At 33.3% G+C, this 22,221-nt stretch overlaps 1 protein-coding gene and 1 long non-coding RNA gene across 3 annotated transcripts in view; one reads left to right on the plus strand and one right to left on the minus strand.

The window, feature by feature from the left end:
- The window catches only part of LOC126025727 (uncharacterized), a 722,173-nt gene that overhangs the window by 613,817 nt on the left and 86,135 nt on the right, over positions 1–22,221 (plus strand). The gene's annotated exons all lie outside the window — the stretch shown is intronic.
- The window catches only part of USP25 (ubiquitin specific peptidase 25), a 162,657-nt gene that overhangs the window by 43,770 nt on the left and 96,666 nt on the right, over positions 1–22,221 (minus strand). For both annotated transcript variants that reach the window (XM_049785496.1, XM_049785495.1), the window contains exons 10-17: positions 18,733–18,881; positions 12,005–12,132; positions 11,611–11,706; positions 10,175–10,336; positions 9,251–9,477; positions 5,196–5,266; positions 3,634–3,862; positions 2,103–2,300 (exon numbers count right to left, since the gene is read on the minus strand). In XM_049785496.1, coding sequence (XP_049641453.1) covers positions 2,103–2,300; positions 3,634–3,862; positions 5,196–5,266; positions 9,251–9,477; positions 10,175–10,336; positions 11,611–11,706; positions 12,005–12,132; positions 18,733–18,881 — 1,260 coding nt within the window. The remainder of the gene's footprint in view (positions 1–2,102; positions 2,301–3,633; positions 3,863–5,195; positions 5,267–9,250; positions 9,478–10,174; positions 10,337–11,610; positions 11,707–12,004; positions 12,133–18,732; positions 18,882–22,221) is intronic.

Consider the following 22,221-nt stretch of genomic DNA (forward strand, 5'->3'; position numbering starts at 1 on the left):
TACATCAAGAATAACACAGTAGCTCCATCTTGAGGCAATTTAGGGGGAGTGGTTTTGGAAGGATGTGTAAAGAAAACAAGGAAGAAATCACAAAGGAATGGTATTGACTCAAAAATGAAAGAAATAAAGACCAGAGAGTAGAGCATTTAAGCTTGCTTGCATGCCATATGTTATCCTGAATATCACCAGGAGTAATTCCTGAAAACAGAGACAGGAGTTATTCCTGAGCATCACAGGGTGTGCCTCACAAAACCTAATCAAACCAAAATAAAAGAAAAACAGTGAGATAATAAAAATCTTTTTGTTATTTTGCACTGCACTGTGATTTGAACTCAGGACTATTTTTATCTACTGTGCTATATTATTTTCTGCTAGTGTAAATAATTGTTTTAACAAAACTGCACTGTTATAACACTAAGGAATAATCACAGGTAAACAAAAAGAAAATATATACTACCTGGTAATGATTAAAAAATTTACCAGAAACTAACATAAACTTTAGAGGATTTAAATATCAAAATGTTGGTATTAATTAGTGGCACAACAGTATCTTGGTCTTTTAAAAATCCTAAATGATGACTCCTCTGATCAAGAACTCAACTACTCAATTTATATAAAAAACAATATGTAAATTTATGTGTGCCTGCCCATATTAGGCACAATATCCAATATATGGTGGTGCAAATATCCTATTAAAAGAATACTTTTTTTCACATTTTATATAATATTAACCCCCCACAAGGAATATAGCAACCAAATCTCACTGAAAAATTTTCCCCAAATGAGTTAACCCCATAATGCATCCTTAGAAACAAAAGCAACACATGTAGACCTTGAAAACATTATTTGAAAAGATCCAGTTTATCTATCTCTCTATCTCTCTCTATCTCTATCTCTCTATCTCTCTATCTCTCTATCTATCTATCTACATGTGTATCTAGATACACATGGAGACAAACAAGTTGAGGGGAACATGTATTTTTAATCAATTAATTGGTTTCAGAGCCACATCCAGCAGTACTTAGGCCTGACTTTCTGGCTTCTTGTTAGGAACAATTCCTGACGAGGCCTGACGAGGCTCGACAGACTTTCTGAGGTTCTGGGAGTCAAACCCAAGTCAGCTCTGCACAGGGCAAACGCCTAACACACTGTGCAATCCCTCTGACCCTTCTGTTCTTAATTTAGCTCTTCTCAGGTCTTGAACCATTTCTCAGAATAAGTCCTTTTAATATAGTAGAAAATATGTTGCACTAAAATACAATTACAACTCAACAAAGGTAAAATTAACCTCTTAAGAAATATCAGAAGATATTAAACATTGTTATATTTTGTTGTTTATTATGTTTGTTTGTTTGGCATATAGGATACATCTTACTGTGCTCAGGGATAACTCCTAGTTTGTAGAGTATCTAATGCAAGTTAAGTGCTTTAATCGCTGTAATATGATCCCCATCCTTTACTCTAAAGTATTTTTAATTTAAATTTTTTGTTTGTCTTGAGTCAAACCCAGTGATGCTGAAGGCTTACTCCTAGCAGATCTCTAGATAATTTATGTGGTGTCAGGGATCTGCTCTGTGCAAGGCTGTATTATTGCTCCAGTCCCCTGAATATTTTATTTCACCAACTAATAGCTACTTTAGAATATTTTTAATATTTACCTTTGATACACTTACAAAATAGTTTCTGATAATTTCAAATATTCTGAATAGATAACACTATTCCTTAGTATATATATAACCAGCAACACTGCTTTGTTCAAATATGAAATTACTAGACAGCTTTAGTGAGTTGGTTTGATTTCCTTTAAAAGTTTTCAAAATTTTTCCTCCAACAGGGCCAAGCTCAACCAAAGTAAGTAAGACAGGCTGAGGGAGTGTTAGCAAAGTTCCTTAATTTAAAATCAAACTTAAATACAAGCAGACACTGGTGTCTGTCTGATATAGGGGCTAATTAGATTTTTATCTGTGGCCACCTCTGATTTTCAGGTCATTTTCCTTAAGTTCTTCATACCTTAAAATAATTGTGATTTTTGTTTTCCTTCACACACATCTTATTTCATAATAAAATGCTAACAATGGCACTGATAATAAAATGTGACTAACCTGTTACAGAAGATTCTGAATCTTTCAGTTTCTGGGATGCTAAAAGTTTTTCCTGCAAGGTTCTCTGAGCAAGTTGAGCGTCCCATTCCTCCAGTTCTTTTTCAAATCTCTTGTTGTCTTCTTCAACAAAATCTCTTAGATCAGGTGGTAATGTTTCTATTCCAACAAGGGCCTGCCCAGTTTCTTTATTAAACTCCTCTGTAGATCATATGTCAAAAGTTAACAGAAGAATCCAAGAAAAAATACCAACTAAGAAACTTAATGTTAAATGAACTATAAACTAGAATTATTACCATTTAGTAAATTAGTATTTCCCAAATTCAGTATTTTCTAGTATACTCAAATGCTTAGAAAAGCAATGATATGAATATTTAATTAATTTTTTAATTTTTAACCTAAGGAGTAAAAGGCTGAACTAGATATAAAGCCAGATATTTTGTATTACTCAATGCCACAGTTCCACATTTTATAAGACAAAAAGAAAATGTGGTTAATGAAAATGTGATTAAAGAAAATGATTATTGCAAATGTGATTAAAGAAAATGATTAACAAAGTGAAACTTAATAAGTTTGCTTGTTAATGATGCAAAAGTAACAAGATGAAAATAACTCATAATATTATTTGTTCAAAACAGAAGTAAAAATTAATGTGAAGTAACTGAATATAATGATATACTTACAAAAAACTTAAAAAAATATCATGTATAATATGCATAGCATTATAACAATATAATTATACATAACCTAAACTAGTCACAAGAGATTTTAAATAATTTATTTATAAGTTACTCAATCTCTTCTGTATATATATGTTCTTATATATGTATACATGTATCTATCTATATTAGAATATAAGAACTAAAATAATAAAGACATAGTAGGACAAGGTCCCTGATTTTGAGCAGATCAGAGTGAAGTAGTAAATGCTAGTGCGCACGTAATCCTAATATACAAAAATGCTCCAGATAATTACATGCCATAAGAAAAATTTTGAAAAAAAAAAAAGATAAAAAAATTGTCAAAAGAGATAAAACTTGAATACTTAAAATGAGAATAAGGCAAAATAATAAAAAAATTAAATTATTTTTAAACAACTAGAAAATAAATGTATGAAATAATTTGGTATGAACAGAATACAGCAAGCAGTTCAAATATCAGTTCAAATACATGAAGATGAAGGTAGTGGTTTTGAAATTATATGCACAGGAAACTAACATTGCAGTACTCTAAATAACAGAAAATCAATTATAAAGTTTAAAAACGGATTAAACAAATTTTGACATTGACTATAATGATACATGTAGATAAAATGAAACAAAAGTGGGAACAGAAAATGGACATTTTATATGTTAGGATAAAATATCTTTTTATTTTTTTCCTTGGTCTCATTAATTTTCAACTACAGATTCCTCACAAAGTTTAATTGAAAAGCAGTTCTTGATCATATGCATCAATCTGAACTGATTATCCTTAACTAATCACACAAAGACAAGCCACACAAAAGAGCTACTTGTAAGCTTTACACTCTTACCTTGTATTAATAATTGTGCCTTATCGTTAATGTACATTAAACAGTATGCACTGGCATTTCGATAACCACCAAAAGAGTCCCTTACTAGTTCTTCCCATGATGATTTTGTCACAGAAATATCATTGTACTTCATCCACCTGTTTTCATGATGGTCAAAAATATATGCCCAGTAGTGGCCAGCATTAGCTTGACCTTCGTGAACTAAAACAGCATGTAAGCGATAAGGAACCTAAATATGAAAGAAAAAATTACATTACAGTTTTAGATTCTACTTTTTCCACATGAAATCATACAAACTATTTATTTGAAGGATACTGAAGAAGCATACATTAAAATAACATAATAAGAAAAAGCTTTCATTTTTCTTAAAACCCATAGATGAGTGAGACCATTATGCGTCTTTTTCTCTCTCTCTCTCTGACTTATTTCACTCAGCATAATAGATTCCATGTATATCCATGTATAGGAAAATTTCATGAATCATTCTTGCAATAATAATTTTCAGACACAAAAGAGAGGAGGGCTGGAAGTTACAGCTCACCTCATGAAGCTCACCACAAACAGGGATGAGTTTAGTTAGAGAAATAACATTGTGAACTATCCTAACAATGAGAATGTATGAGGGAAATAGAAAGCCTGTCTAGAGTACAGGCAGGGGTGGGGTGGGGAGGAGGGAGATTTGGGACACTGGTGATGGAAAGTTGCACTGGTGATGGGTGGTGTTCTTTACACGACTAAAACCCAAACACAATCATGTATAAAATCAAGGTGTTTAAATAAAAAAATATATATAAAAAGAATTATTAAAAAAAAGAAAAAATCTAAGAAATACAAGAGAAAACAAATTAAAATTTTGGGAAAAAAAAAACCTGAGAAGTAAAATAACAGAAAAATAAAACTAAGTTAACAATATCTAAACCAAGAAAAGCTTATAATAAGGGGGTAAATTTTAAAACTTTGAAAAATATATTCATCATATATGTATTCACTGATTTATTTTTATTAATAAGTCCTTTATGATGAACTTAATATATAAGCACATGATCTCTCTAAATCAATGGTCCTCAAACTACGGCCCAAGGGCCACATATTTTATTTATTCCCATTTTGTTTCTTCACTTCTAAATAAGATATAGGCAGTGTGCATAGAAATTTGCTCATAATTTTTGTTTTTACTATAATCTGGCCCTCCAACAGTCTGAAGGACAGTGAACTGGCCCCGTTTAAAAAGTCTGAGGACCCCTGATCTAAATCAACCCAATTATAAATGGCTGAATACAGAAGTAGTTCAGACTGTACACAGTAAAATTCTCACAATTCTGATCTTCATTAAAAATTTTTGTGTGTAGTTATTCTTATAGAATCTTTTTTATGCTGAGAGCTCTTAAATTTTTTGATAAACATTACTGTAAAATAAGACGGATTGAATAAAAACAGCATGAATAATACAGAACCTCTAAATTCAGCAAATTTTACCATAAAACATAAGAAAAATTAGTTTTAGACAAATGATATAAAATATCTTTATTTACTTAGTGCTTAGTAGAAAAAATTTAACTAACCTGGATCATAGATTTGTCAGAGTACATTAGTTCAATTGTCCGATGTATTCTGGATATGCTTTCTTGCAAGTCTAAGTAAGGACAGAGAAGTAATTTAATAATTAAAATTAATTATGACCTAAGGAGACTTGAGATTTGTAAAGTAGAGATCAATGTTTTTCTTACCAATATCTAGAAAAAAAATCCTAAAACTGTTCATAAAAAGATATTTATTCAAAGTCTTTAAAAATAAATCATTATGCCAAAGAAATAATATAGAAGGAAGGGTGTTAGCCTTTGAATTTATTTGACATGGGTTTGATCCCAGGCATCCCATATGGGGCGCTGAGCATGACCAGCAGTTATCCCTAAGTGCAGAGCAAGGAGAAAGCCCTGAACACTGTTCCTCACCCAAAAATTTAGTTCTCCAGAATAAAACATGCAGTAAAAATGTATTAATTAAAGCCAAAGAAAATATGGTTCAATTACAAAATGTGCAGCATTAAAATGTATTCAAGGAGAAGTTTCAGTGAAAATTAAAGCTAAATTTCCTTATATACTCATACAAAAAACAGGAAGTTTCAAAATATAAAAACTACAAATCATATCTATACAAACTTTTGAATAGAAGTTTACTTAATCACTGCTGCACATAAAGTTATTATATTCCCATTTTTCAAAAATACTTCCAGCAGAAATCTATCTTTTAATATATTCATCTGAGAATGATCATAATTGTTATCATTAATAACCTACAACTGAAGATAATCAAAATACATGTCAACAAAAATGATTACATTATAACCTCACTCACTATACTATGGAACTGTTGGAAATAAACAAGACTCATGACTACAAAAATTAATAACTTAAAGAGTAGGGAGAACCTTGGCAAGTCTGTTAGCAAAACCAGTAACTATAAGTAAAAAATAAAAACGTCATAAACCCAAAGAAATAAAAACCAACAAATAGCTTGAACATTACTATAAGACATCTTAATTAATGTTATTAAAATTTCTGTTAAGCAATAAAAATGATCCATAAAATTAAGCAAATGTCCCAAGTTAATAGGGAAAAGTAAAATTTCATTCATACTAAATAAATGTAGATTCAAATTTGAAATAGCATATTTACAACTATCTGTTTACCAGAGATTAAAAATGCCCACGTCTAGCGTGGATGCTAGAAGACAAGTTTTCTCAACTAACGTAAACAGAAACAGGTTAAGTGTTTTAGTGGAAATTTTAGATTAGAAATATCACTTTAAAGAATTTATGTTCACAGATGTGTCAATATTATATAGAGGGAAAGCACTAAATATTACTGAACACTAAGTACTTATTCAGTTTATGTCAAAATAGAAAATGAATATCATATTCCTATATCATAATATCAAATAATTTGGTATTGCTAGGAATGATATCAACTATTTATAACAACATAAAAATAGAACATAAATTTAAAGAAAATCCAGTTTTAGAGAACTTTAGATAGAAATTTTATATGAATATTTCTCAGTTCCTCAAAGTTAAATTACACAAAAGCAATTCACCAAATGCCCACATTTTTTGCCTAAAGGGTGGATATGTTTACCAATTTTTCTTTCCCCAAAGTGCATTCTGCCTGCTTAGGTATTCATATCATTACAAAGGAGATTATTCTTTATTTTTTCTCCCCTTTCATGTGTTATCAATGACTTATAACTATCCACTGTTTTCAGAGTATTTTAAATCTAGTAATTTCTTTCAGTACTCAATGCCACTACCTTAAGTCAAATGCTTCTAAATGTAAACATAAAACAATCTACCACATGAAGTAGAAAAGTACCCAATATCTAGCAAACAGTTTGCTTATGGACTTATGTAATAATTAAAGCTTGCTCGTATATATAAATACTAGGGCTTGGGCTTGGAGTTAGGATAAGGATTAAATTGGCTTCCTTGCATGCAGCAGGGAAGTGATCGATAAGCAAAGAGCCAGGAGCCAGAAGTAAGCAGTAAATACAGCTGGGCAATTAACAAAACAAAACAAAAATCAAAATATGTATCATAAATAAAAAATACAGAGAAATCTTTCTAGATACTATTGCTAGTTATTAGCATTTTCTATTTATTCTGTTAAATTAGAATTGCTCTTGATTTACATGTCTACTTAGAGTTGAGTTGGGAATCTAAGCACCCAGTAGAATGACTTGTCAAAAATTTAAACTTTTTTTACATAAAATGATAATTCTGATATCCATATATCAATAAAATGAGATTTGAAGTATATTAAGTTGTATATGTATTTTGGGAAGTTGAGGAGAAGAGACTGAGAGGATAAAAAATTATTGTGTTTTCTGTCTTTCCTTTTTATTTTGTGGTATTGGGCTGCACACACAATGGCATATGCTCTAGCACTGAGACAGTATTTCTCAAACTTTTTCTAACTGTAGCCCTCTTCTGACCTTGTCATCTTCCTGTGGGGACCCTGTCTTATATGTAGTTCCAGGCTTTGGCAGTAGTTCTCTTGAAGTATCTTAGGCCCACAGGATGCTCTATTACCATTGGTAGAGAAATACTGCACAGATTTACACTCACATTCCCAAAATTTTAACAATGGGGAATTTTTATAATACACAGAGGTACTATTAAAAATTAAAAACTCTCCAATTGAAGCAAAGAAAAATACAACAATAGGAATTTGGAGAGGAAAACATTGAGAATAAAAGAGCTCCTGGTGAGCTGGAGTGAGTAGACCATTTGTCTTGCAAACAGTAAATCTGGATTCAATCTCTGGCACCCCATATGGTCTCCTGAGCCTGCCAGGAATAATTTCTGATATCAGGAGTAATCCCTGAGAACTCCCATGTGTGGCCCCCAACCTAAAATGAATGAATGAATGAATGAATGAATGAATGAATGAATAAAAGTGTTCTTAGGGCCAGAAAGAGAATAGAGTAAGTAGCGCACTTGCCTTGTATGAGGCCTATGTGAGTTCAATTCCTGGCACCACTATGGTCCCCATGTCCTGCCCAGAATGATACCTAAATACAGTGCCAGGTGAAGACCTGAACACCTCTGGATACGGTCCAAAAACAAACAAAAGATATATACGGCAAACTAGCATATATACACTAACATACCCACAAAGCATTGTCATTTATTTTTCGCTTTTTTTTTTTATTTTGGAGCCACACCCAGTCACGCTCAGGGGTTACTCCTTCCTATGCACTCAGAAATCGCTCCTGGCTTGGGGAACCATATGGGATGTCTGGGGATCAAAGCGAGGTCTGTCCTGGGTCAGCCGTGTGCAAGGCAAATGCCGTACTGCTGTGGCCCCACAGTCATTCTTTTAAAATTTCTACGTGGTAGTTAAAACTAGTTAGAGCCTAGCACTACTCTCATTTTGGCAGCAAATTAAAGTGAAAGTAAAATTCGTATTTCCGTATCTTTTTTTTTTTATCTTCCCCATCTAGTGGACTCAGGGGTCCTAACTTATGCCATACCCAGTGATGTCTGGCTGGCTGGGTAGGTCTGATAGTCAGGCCCGACAGTTGAATGCTATTCAGGGGCTACTCAGGGCTACACTTGACAGTTCTTATGAGGGTCATATGGTGCTAGGATTGAACTCAAGATCTTGCTCATGTTTCGTCTATGCACTACCACTCATCTTCAAACTGAAAATGAAGTATTATGTATTATTTGAACATCATTGTACAAACTGAAAGTGCAAAACTGACACATACAAATTTAATTCTATATGAAGTTCTACCTGTAGAACTGCTAAAAATAAAGTTTAACATAAATATTGAGACCTAAATTAGTAAATAAGACCATATGTTACTGTTATTGATGAGTAAATGATCTGAAGAAAATCGGTCTTTCTCCAATTACACTTAAGATCACAAAAAAAGGAAGTCAGAGGATTTTTATGATAACAAAGAATATCTGGGAAAATACTTTACAATAATATTTACCTATGAAATTCAGAGGCAATTTTCTCTCTAAATTCTTTCTCATTATATTAACCTTGCTCAACCATACCATTACATGACATTTTAACCTGACAGTAGCTACGCTACACGAAGCTCTTACCTCTGGTGTCATTTTCTATTTCTGTCCGCCAGCGATGTAAACAGTTTTCCAGCACAGAGAGTTCTTCTTCTGTTATGTGTCTTGGTGCTGGGTGCATGGGCAAATCTGGCGGTACCCGAGACTGAGTGAATGGTTTGTGTATTACTGATCTCGATGGAGCAGCAGAGACTGACGCAGGCGATGTGCTTGGCAATTCTGATGCGGCAGCTCCCTGCAATTCTGTTGTGCTATAATTTTTCACAAAAAGAGTATTGTTCAATTTTCAAAACCGGAACTCATGTCAAAGATTATGACAAATATTCAGAATAAAATTGGCTTTTTCTTAGAAAGTGTTAAAAAGCAAAAAACATGTGAACTTATTTAACTTAATATAGTTTACAAAGGAGATTCTTAATATATAAAGACAACTATTAAAGATTAAAATATGACTAGATAGGAGAAATGGCTCATTCTTATTGATGATATAAATAAAAGAATACTGATGCATAGCATAATAGTCTCCTTGGCCATGCTTCCCACCTTACTTTATAGAGGAAACTTTTAATTTCAGTGTCATTTTCCAATAGAAGGAAGAAGCACATAAGTACCATAAAAAACTAATAATTTTAAACAGATGCAATAATAAAAATTTCCATGTTCAATCAGAAAACTTACTCAGAGATTGAAATAAAAAATGAAGATACAAAGGCTTTTAAATATATCTAAAAATTTCACTAAAATAAATCATAACATGCATTCTAGAAAACCTCTATTAAGGCACCTTTTATACTGTTATGAAAAATATAAAACACAAGCAGTCCCTTATATCAAGAAAATATTTGCACTGGTGATGGGTGGTGTTCTTTACATGACTGAAACCCAAACACAATCATGTATGTAATAAAGTTGTTTAAATAAAAAAAAAAAGAAAAGAAAATATTTTACCTTGGTAAAGTCTGTGATGATATGGAACCACTAGGTGGGGAACTAGCATCGAGATCATCAACAGGAGAAGTGCAAACGGGCTTACTTGAGGCAAACTCCAAAGCATATTGTAGAACATCTACCAAGGGGAATCGTTTAGGACCCGAACCATAGCTTAAATACCTTTTAATCATAAAAATGTATGACAATTTTTATTTGTACATAAAGTACATTTTAAAACATAATTAATATTTCAATAAAAACTTATTTTTTTCAAATGAAATTTGCAAACTAAACTTTTTTTAAAAGGAAACAAAGTGTTATTAAAAATGAACTGTATATACTTTTTTGTTTGTTTTTGTCATGGGGCATCACTTGACAATGCTCTGGAGTTATCCCTGCCTTTGTACTCAGGAATCACTTGTGATGGGCTCAAAGAACCTTACAGGTTGCTGGAGATCAACCCTGGGGTGGCTGCATGTAAGGCAAGCATGCTATCCGCTGTGCTGTTTCCAGCTCCAGGTGCATACATTTTGATAAATCTTAAAAGCTTCTCTAAGTTATAGCACAATAGGAAAATGAAAGACAGTTTGACCTATTGAAACTGATATTTTAGGTTGCTAAAATCACTCACATAAAAGATATTCGTTAATAAGATACCCTGATCTCTATTCTTTGTTTTTCAAAATTTTGATATTAACAATAAAAATTATTGGAAGACATTATTTTTGCACAAAATTACTCCAGACTATTAATTTGAAAGTTAACATCATAGATTAGATGAGAAGTGGAGGTTTTATCTACAGAACGTGTGACAATAATGATTCTGACATTTTTCTAGAAAAAAACCTGAAGCTGGAATGATAGTACAGTGGGTAAGTAGGGCATTTACCTTCCACACAGCCAACCAGGGTTTGACTTTTGGCATTTTGTATGGTTACTCAAGCTCAATAAGAGTAATTAAAATACAGAGCCAGGAGTAAGTCCTGAGCACCACTGAGTGCGGTCAAAGAAAAAAAGAAAAAAAAAAAAAACTAAAATTCAAAACCAAAAACCTGAAGCTGTTAGCTGTTATCAATTCTTTTTTTTTTCCCTAGTATTTGGGCCACATTAGGTGATTCTCAAGGTTTCTTTGTCACACAAGAAATATCAATTGTGGAATAGCTTACCTTTATATATATATATATATATATATATATATATATATATATATATATATATATATATATATATATGTTTTGATTTTAATATAATGCATATTATCTACTGATAGTGAAGATATTTAATTTTAAACATTATTAATTTTCTAACGATACATTAATTTTTAACAAAGTTCACAATATTGAAGCAAGCTATTAACTCAGAATAATCGTTTTCTAAGAAATATAAAAATCAAATTGATCACTAAATCTATGACTTTCTATAGTCATGCCATAATTGCATAAGTATTAAAATACCTTTCTAGTCGTTGCTGTAATACTGTGAGGTAATCTTTAAGTCTCTTGATCTCTTCCCTCTTAATTCTTGTAATTTCTCTGTTTCTGTGCATGTATCTATGAGGAAAAAAATAGCAATCAGCATTTCCAAATCTCATGGGATTTGGTCAGTTATTGCCACAAATAAGCAATTCATTCAACATTTTACAATAAAAATTAGATGATAAATAGAAGACTATATATTAATAAAATAATTTTCTTTAATGTCTTACAATAGTATTTCCTGTTACTATACTTCTCTAGATAAATTATAAAGCTAAATTATATGAAAGATTTAAAACATTATCTAAATACAATGCTTTACTTGCTTACTAAAATGTTTCAAAACTAAGTTTGACCACATACAAAATCATACCTGTCCAGATATAAAACTTGGGGAAATTCTAATTTGTTGTGAATCTTTTCTGGTCTTCCCAGTGCCTGATTAAATTCAAATCTTGATAATTCAAATGTTAACACAGGTGGTAGCTCAGTAAACCAATGCTGGGAGAAATCAAAAGAACAAAAAACATATTATCATCTTTCTGAATTTTCAAAATTTTAGGTACAGAATGTTAGGCACCAACATTTGTATATCAATCAACACTAATCAAATATCACACACAAAAAAAAAAACTGTTACACAATTGAGATTTTAAAACTTAACTTCTTCCTAAAATGTCCTATATTTAAACTTTCCAAGAATGGACAGGCCACAGAGATAGCACAACGGGTATGTCCAAGTCTTGCCTTGCATGAAGCCAGCTTAAGTTTGATACCCTATTACAATGATGGTCCACTATGCTCTCCCAAGAGAGATCCCAGAGCACAGTCAGGAGTAAGCCCCAAGTACAAAGGAATGTACCCTAAAAACAAACAAGAGAAAATAAAAAGAAAATTTCAAGACTTGAGATAGCACACATCCAAGAAAGAGGAAACACTTGTAATAACTCTTTCCATAACAACTCTATATACTCTATATACTAGAATTTTAACTGTTCTCTGTCCCATCCCAAAGTATTGGTTGAAATCATGGCTTAGTCATTCAAGGTTCCTGACTTCTTCAGTATTAGGTCACTATCATCACCCAAAACAGAATTTAATAAATTAACAGTATAATACTATCAAAAATTTATGACAAATCAAGATATAGTACATCAAGAAAAAATATTTTTATAACGTAAATAATATTTTTCCTGCTAATATCTCCTCTTACCCTCTATTCTCCCATTCCCTCTCTCTTTCCCATTATCTGTTGCTCCATCCCTTTGAAAGCACACTCAGTGATGCTCTGGAGCTACTCATGACTCTACACTCTGATTGATGATGACAGTGCTCTGGGGACCATGTGGTAGTGAACAATCACACTCAAACGAACATATTTACATACCTCAAATGAACAAACTCAAATGTACCTCACTCAGTCCACTGAAACTCACTTAAGAAAATGACCCTTCATTAATAAAAAACTAGTCATGCTTAAAATATTTTAAATATTTTAAATGAATAACTTTAAATATTTTAAATGAATACTTAAGGAATTAAATCTCCCACTGCTTGGGCTGGAGTAACAGCACAGTGGCTGGGTGTTGCCTTGCACATAGCTAATCCAGGACAGACCTTATTTCAATCCCAAATGGTATCCCAAATGGTCCCCGAACCAGGAGCAATTTCTGAGTACATAGCCAGGAGTAATTCCTGAGTACCACAGAATGTGGCCCACTCAAAAAATATTCCCCACTGCTATGAGCTTTGGTAACTACTAAATTAAGTCTATAAATAAATATAAATAAATAATTTAATTAAATATATAATAAAATTATATAAATAAATTATATCTATAAATACAGATTACATAGTACTTTGGAGCTTCTTTTTTAATGTTTATTTCTCATTTTATTATTTTTTATTTTTTATAATTTCTTTATTTAAACACCTTGATGACAAACATAATGTGGTTCGATTTAAGTCATAACAAGAACACCACCCTTCATCATTCACCCTTCCTATCATCAATGTCTTTATCTCTTCCCTCTCCACGCCCCCACCTGTATTCAAGACAGTCTTTCTACATCCCTCACTCACTGACATTGTTATGATACAGTTCTCAGTATAGTTATTTCTCTAACTGCACTCACCACTCTTTGTGGTGAGCTTCATATCTTGAGCTGGTCCTTCTGGCCCTTATCTCTGGAAATTCTTTCAATGTCTTTAATTTTTCTTAAAACCTATAGATGAGTGAGACTATTCTGTGTTTATCTCTCTCCCTCTGATTTATTTCACTAAGCAAAATAGATTCCATGTATATACATGTACAGAAAAATTTCATGACTTCATCTCTTCTGAACACTGCATAATATTCCATTGTGTATATGTATCAGTTTCTTTAGTCATTCATCTGTTGAAAAGCATCTTGGTTGTTTCCAAAGTCTGGCTACTGTAAAAAGTGCTGTGATGAATATAGGTGTGAAGAAGGGATTTTTGTATTGGAATTTTGTGTTCCTAGGTTATATCCCAAGGAGTGGATAGCTGGGTCAAATGGGAGCTCAATTTCCAGTTTTTTGAGGAATCTATATTGCTGGACTAGACAGCATTCCCACCAGCAGTGAATGAGAGTTCCTTTCTCCCCACCTCCCCGTCAGCACCTATTGTTCTTGTTCTTTGTGATGTATGCCAGTCTCTGTAGTGTGAGATGGCACCTCATAGTTGTTTTGATTTGCATCTACCTGATGATTAATGATGTGGGGCATTTTTATGTGCCTTTTGGCCATTTGTATTTCTTCTTTTTCTGTTCATTTCTTCTCCCCATTTTTTGATGGGGTTAGATGTTTTTCTCTTGTTAAGTTCGGTTAATACCTTGTATATCGTAGATATACTCCTTATCTAATGGGTATTGGGTGAATAGCTTTCCCATTCTGTGGGTGGCTTTTGTATCCTAGGCATTATTTCCCTTGAGGTGCAGAAGCTTCTCCGCTTAATAGAGACCCATTTACTGTTTCTTCCTTGTAGATACCTTTAATTTCAATATCCTGGAGTGTTTTTACCTATGTGTTGTTCTATATTCCTTATGGTTTCAGGTCTGATATCAAGGTTTTTAATCCATTTGCATTAGACCTCCATGTATGGTGTTAGCTGGAGGTCTGAGTTGGTTTTTCTGCAAGTGGCTGACCAGTTGTCCCAACACTGCTTGTGAAAGAGACTTTCCTTGTTCCATTTTGCATTTATCTGGGGAGCATTCTCTGAATACTTCAGTCTATTCCACTGATCTGCATATCTGTTTTTATTCCAATGACTATTGCTTTGTAACACAATTTAAAGTTGGAAAAAAATGATGCCTCCTATATTCCTTTTCCCAAGGGTTGTTCTAGCTATTCTTGGGTGTTTATTGTTCTAGATGAATTTCAGGAGTGTTTGGCCCACTTCTTTAAAGAATGTTATGTGTATCCTTAGACAGATTGAATTAAATCTGTACAATGTCTTGGAGAGTATTGCCATTTTAATTATGTTAATCCTTCCAATCCTTGAGTAGGATATATACCTTCATTTCTGAGTATCCTCTTTTATTTCTTGAAATAGGGTTTTGTAGTTTTCTTTGTATAAGTTCTTCACATCTTTAGTTAGTTGACTCGAAGATATTTGAGTTTGTGTGGTACTAATGTAAATGGGATTGTTTTTTTGATATTCATTTCTTCTCTATCATTATTGGTGTATAAAAAAAGCCATTGATTTTTGTGTGTTAATTTTGTAGCCTGCTACTTTGCTATATAAATCTATTGTTTATAGAAGTTTTTTGGTAGAGTCTTTAGGGTTTTCTTTAGGTTTTCTTTAGATTTTCTTTAGGTTTTCTTTAAGGTTTTTATGTCATCTAAAACAGTGAAAGCTTGACTTCTTCCTTTCCTATCTGGTTGCCCTTGGTATCTTTTTCTTACCTAATCACTATGGCAAGAACTTCCAGAACTATGTTGAATAGTAGTGGTGAGAAAGGGCAACCTTGTCTTATACAGGAGTGCTATAATTACAACTACAAATAGACAGTGAAAGACAATTCTATTATTGTCTTTCAACAAATAACAAGCTAAAATAACAAGTCCCAGAACCAGGACAGAATGAACAAACAAATACATATATTTATGTATAAACTAAAGGCTCTGGAAAAGTTGATTCCTCTGAACTTGCATATTCCTTATAATTTAAAGCACTTTAAATAGGAAATGATATATCTCTTACATATAAAAATTTTAAATTTTTCAGTTGTTTCTTATTATTCTATTCTAAAAATTTAAACACATATAACCCACTGGAAATTTTGTTTGTTTGAGGGACACACCCATCCACGGGTGCTCAGATTTACTCTTGACTCCACACTCAGGGAGTGTGGTGAGAGCACATATAGGATGGCAGAGATAGAATCAGGATCAGCTACGTGCAAAGCAAACACCTTATAAGCTGTGAATAGCTCCAGCACTCCAATGGGAAAGTTTTAACATGACTGATTCCAGATACCAGAAGTCCATCTATATTTTATCAAAAGTATTTTGGTAAACTATTCTTATTACTACTAATAAAAATAAATCAATAATTTCTACTAAATAATAAAGGGGTCTGAGAGAGCACAGAAGTAGGGAGTTCTCCTTGAACTCAGCTGATCCGGGACAAACTTGGGTTTGATTCCCAGCAACCCATGTGGTCCCCTGAGCCTACAAGGAGCAATTTCTGAGCATAGAGCCAGGAGTAATCCTGAGAGGTGTGAGACCCACCCCCCAAAAAAGACCCTATATAATAGGTTAAAAAACAAGCTATATCACTATGAGAGAGATCATCTAACTGAGAAACATCTAAAAAGTTACTCATTGGTCTTTATAAATTTATGAATAAGATAGTTATTAATAAAATATTATCTTATTAAACCACAATTTAAATATGTTAAGAAAAACTTTTAGAAGAGTCTACTCTAGTTGACGATAATTTCTCACACTATGCTGAATTATTATTTAAACTAATGTCTAGAAAATTCAGACAGTAGGATCACAGGTATTCACATTTGTACTCAGCACACTCAGCAACTGAATTCAGAAGAAACAACTTGTTTAGGTATTATTTCAGAAAAGTGAAAAATAAATGTCCCCATCTGGGAAAGAGGCATGCTGGGAAATTCTAAGCAGTCAGTATTGCCCTCAGGTGCTTTGGGACTGAATATGGCAGGACTAGGGGATTAGGCTGAAATGCTACACTCCTCCCCCATCTCCACAGTGGGAGCTTTTAGCTTGTTAGTTTAAGGAAGTTAGATTTTCAAATGTGTGCTGAAATGATGAATGCTTTTTTTTTTCTCTGAAAAAGGGACAGTAAGCAAAGTCTGGAAATCTCTAAGATGGATGAAAACATTCATAATACAGTAGAGTATTCAAGATACAAAGTCAAAGAAAGTCAAAGCTCAAGTTTTTAGTAAAAGTAAAATTACAATTTGAATACATATGAAAGATTATTTACCAATTATTAAATATTTACAATAAACCAGTGTTTTGTTTTTCACTTAAAAGTGAAGTTTTACCTAATTAAAATGTGAATCTTGTTTAAAAAATAGTTTTTTTTCCTGGTGGATGAAAGGCAAACCCAGCAAAACTAAGGGCTTATACCTCGCTCTGAACTCAGCAATCACTTCTGGCAGTTTATGTCTTGATTGGGTCACCTGCATGCAAGGCATGTAATCTACCAACTGGACTATCTCTATAATACCACAGCAAAGCTATTTTGATAATTTAAGGAGAAAGCTATCTCTCCTCTTCATGTCCAATCCATCACCCTTTGTTTAATAAAAAAGAAAATCATGACATTTTACAGATATGTTTAAATATTTACTTGTCCCACGAATGAAAGTTTCAATCTTTAAAAACCTATTTCCAAATTAATTGGATTTTTAAAAATTACTGAAAATGGGGCCGGGAAGGTGGCGCTATAGGTAAGGTGTCTGCCTTGCAAGCGCTAGCATAGGACGGACCACAGTTCGATCCCCCAGTGTCCCATATGGTCCCCCCCAAGCCAGGGGCAATTTCTGAGCACATAGCCAGGAGTAACCCGAGCGTCAAAACGGGTGTGGCCCAAAAACCAAAAAAAAAAAAAAAAAAAAAATACCGAAAACACTACCAGAGGTCTGTCAGAATCAATTCTGACCTCTACTTTTTATCATAGCACCTACGCTCCCTTATGAGGTGAATAAAACACGTGACAGAGAGAATAGAAAAAGATAAACCCCACCCCACCCCCAAAATACCCTGAGTGATAATGTAATCTTTAATTCATTTCTATTTGGGGAAAGGGCTTTTTCCCCAAATAGATTCTGCTTTTCAATCCCATAGCATTTTACTTAAAAAGAGGAGGGGATGGTGTTGGAGCTGCAACAAATAGGATGTTTGCCTTACACATGTACAACAGGGTTCAATACCTGGCACCACATATGATCCCCTGCCAACATGTTTCCTGAGCACAGAACTGAGACTAAACCCTGAGCATGGTCATGTTTGACCCAAAATTGCGCTGTTATTGCTGATGTCGGGCAAACTTAAACAATACTTTTCTAAAAATAACTCATGATAACATCATAATAACAGTTTTTCTGCTGTACTTCATGGACTAAGATACTTAAAAGTTAAAACTGTGATTGAAGGGGCCAGAGAGATAGCATGGAGGTAAGGCATTTGCCTTTCATGCTGAAGGTCATTGGTTAGAATCCCAGCATCCCATATGGTCCCTCAAGCCTGCCAGGAACGATTTCTGAGCCTGGAGCCAGGAGTAACCCCTGAACAGCCAGGTATGACCCCCAAAACAAAACAAAACAAAACAAAAAAACCTGTGATTGAAAACACTGAGCAATATCTAAAAGAAGAATCTTAATGAAAAACTGTGGGATAAATATTGTATAAAAGAATTTAGCATATATTCCAAGTTGACTATCTTGCATATTTTCTAATTATCACAGTGAAATGAAAACTCATTGTCTGAATATTCTCTTAATTATTAATTGTTATTTAATTATACCCTTAAATTATGCTTTAGAGCTTTGCAGGAATGACCTGAAAGAAAAGGAAATACTGCTAATTTTAAACTCACCTCCTGGCCTGATTTTCCTGAATTTTCTGAATGTAAAGACTCAATTTCTCCTTCAATCATAGCAGCTTCTAGGCACTCGTGCAGGTCTTTGAATCCGTTGACCTGAAGAGGGTACTGACCAAACATTTCAGTATTTTCAAATTTTTTACCTATGGGACAAATGGTTAAAATTAATTAATGACCCTCCAGTTATATCTGATAGCAAATATGCATACAAATCGATTTCCAATCTTTGAAAACTAAGACTGTGAAAAAATTAGTGAGTTATTAAATTTGGCCTGCCTGTTTAAACGTGGAAATTCACAAATGCATGATGGTAAACTTATTTATTACACACCTGCAATTTATTTATATATAATCATATGCCCATATATATGTAGTCATGTATATACATACAAAACATATCCCTTTTATGGTTTCTGAGTCACACCCGGCAGTGTTCAGGCATTACTCCTGGCTCTGAGCTCAGAAATCATTCCTGGCAGGTTTGAAGGGGCCACACAGGATGCCAGGAATTGAACCTGGGTCAGTCACATTCCAGGCAAATGCAATATCCACTGTTCTAACGCTCCAATCCCCTTCTCACAAAATTTATTCCTTTAAAAAGTACTTGCTGGGGCCAGAGAATACAGCAAGCAGAGTTTGCCCTGCATGCTGTCAAACCATATTAAATTTCATGCACCCTGTATGTTTCCTTGAGACATGATCTGAGAGCAGACAGGAGTAAGCCCTGAGAACAAATTGATATGGATCTCTAAAGTATTTTGCTATGAGCAAGATACTGTGACAAATGTGTGTACATGTAGCCTAATCCCAAAAGCAGATAGAGATGTCACTAAAAGAGAAAACTGCAGACCAAAGTCCCTGAAAAATATTGACCACAGAATGATAACAAATCAAACCCCACCAGGGTAGTAAGTGTGAATCATTTCAGGCAAACATAGAAAGTTCAACCTACACAAATCAACGTATTATATCTTACCAAAATAAAAATACCATATTATCATATCCATCAATTAACAAATGGCTTTTAATAAAATTCAACATCCATTTACAATTAAAGCCTTTAACAAAACAGGTGTAAAGGTGTAAAGGGCAATAAAAAAAATAGGGAAATAGATCACATCAATGACAATAATCCCTACTTACTGTAATACAAACAGAGAACTTCAAATGAGGTACCACCTCACACCTCAGAGATTGGCACACATCACAAAGAATGAGAACAAGCAGTGTTGGTGGGGATGTGGAGAGAAAGGAACTCTTATCCACTGCTGGTGGGAATGCCGTCTAGTTCAACCTTTATGGAAAGCGATATAAAGATTCCTCCAAAAACTGGAAATCGAGCTCCCATACAACCCAGCTATACCACTCCTAGGAATATAACCTAGGAACACAAAAATACAATACATAAACCCCTTCCTTACACCTATATTCATTGCAGCACTATTCACCATAGCAAGACTCTGGAAGCAGCCAAGATGCCCTTCAACAAATGAATGGCTAAAGAAACTGTGGTACATATACACAATGGAATATTATGCAGCTGTCAGGAGAGATGAAGTCATGGAATTTTCCTATACATGGATGTACACAGAATCTATTATGCTGAGTGAAATAAGTCAGAGAGAGAGAGAGAGAAAAAGATGCAGAATGGTCTCACTCATCTATGGGTTTTAAGAAAATGAAAGACATTCTTGCAATAACAACTTTCAGACACAAAAGAGAAAAGAGCTGGAAGTTACAGCTTACCTCATGAAGCTCACCACAAACAGGGATGAGTTTAGTTAAAGAAATAACTACGTTTTGAACTATCCTAATAATGAGAATACGATGGAAATAGAAATCCTGTCTAGAGTACAGGCGGGGATTGGGTTGGGATGAGGGAGATTTGGGACAATAGTGATGCGAATGTTGCACTGGTGATGGGTGGTGTTCTTAACATGACTGAAACCCAAACACAATCATGTATGTAATAAATTTGTTTAAATAAAAAAAGAGATGGTAGATAGATGGGACACATGAGAATGAGTAAAGGGTCTTTGATACTTCAGTAGGGGTGAAGTAAGATAATTATGTATACCAAGAAAATTAAGTGTCAATTTTATTGTAAATAAATTACCATAACTATAAGCAACTTTTTAGAAAGTTGTTAAAATAAAAACAATGTTAAGGGATCTGAGCAATGTATAGCAGCATATAGCTTACACGTGGCAAACCTGGTTTTTATCCTCAACACCACATGTAGTGCCCCAACTTCAGACCAAGAGTGATCACTGTGTGGTGAACCAGGAAAAAATTCTGAGCACAATTGATTATGACCCACAACATATAATTAATTAATTAACAAAATTTTCAAGGACAAAAATCTATGTCCCAAATTAAGAATTTAGAGTAGCCTATTTAAAAAAAAAGTACAGATTCTTTTGGAAAATAAATATTATACACATTAACAGTATATATGGTTATAAATAAAAACTGTAAAAGGTGTAATATGACATAGTGTTGCTATAGGGCTATAGGATAGAACAAAAATTATGCACAGAAAATTACATACAATGATTAAAAATATTGTGTTATAGTTTATGTATAAGATTCTATCATTAATAACATGGCTATTCAGGGGCCAGAGCAATGGCACAGTAGTAGGGCATTTGCCTTGCACACAGCTGACCCAGAATGGACCGCGGTTTGATCCCCCAGAGTCCCATATGGTCCCCAAGCAAGAAGCAATTTCTGAGTGCATAGCCAGAAGTAACCCCTGAGCAGCACTGGGTGTGGCCAAAAATTAAAATAATAATAATAATTATATGGCTATTCAATTAAAATATTTTAAATAAATAAAATTGAAAAATAAAGTTAATATATAAAAGAAATAATTCTGAATCTTGATATTTTTAAATCAGGAAAATAAAGATTTTTAACCTTTTTTAAATTAAAAACTTTCCACAGAAAAATGATACATATGAAAAGACTGAAGAGTGGAAATTAGCCAAGACAGGAATCAGAGCAATTGGTGTTGAATGAGTGAGTCAGAGGTGTTGTATAAGTGTTAGTGAATATTTGTATGGGGGGTGGGAATAAGAGAGAACATGAGCACATTCAAATATATGCATGAAGAGGTAGACAAAGATAGAGACCATCAAAAACCTTGAACAATGAGAAGCACTGCAAAGACATTAGCACGCCAAAGAACTTGATCTGATGTAATAGAAAAATAACATTAAAGAGATAGGAAATCAAAAGCCTATTGTTTTACTACCATATGTAATGAAAAGCTATTGATAGTTAACTCTAGGAATAAACAAGATCAGACTTTCTTTAAGCATTCTATGGCATGTTTGTTAAATAAATGGTATAATGTTAAAGGACAACTAACTTGAAATTAAGGGAACTGAAATTATGGTGTTACTATTAAAAGCAAGAGAAAAATACACATTTATGTTCATATTATGCAAAAAAAGAAGTTTCAATAGAAGATTGAATGAT

This window comes from Suncus etruscus, chromosome 13, assembly GCF_024139225.1.
Source record: "Suncus etruscus isolate mSunEtr1 chromosome 13, mSunEtr1.pri.cur, whole genome shotgun sequence".
Taxonomy (NCBI): domain Eukaryota; kingdom Metazoa; phylum Chordata; class Mammalia; order Eulipotyphla; family Soricidae; genus Suncus; species Suncus etruscus.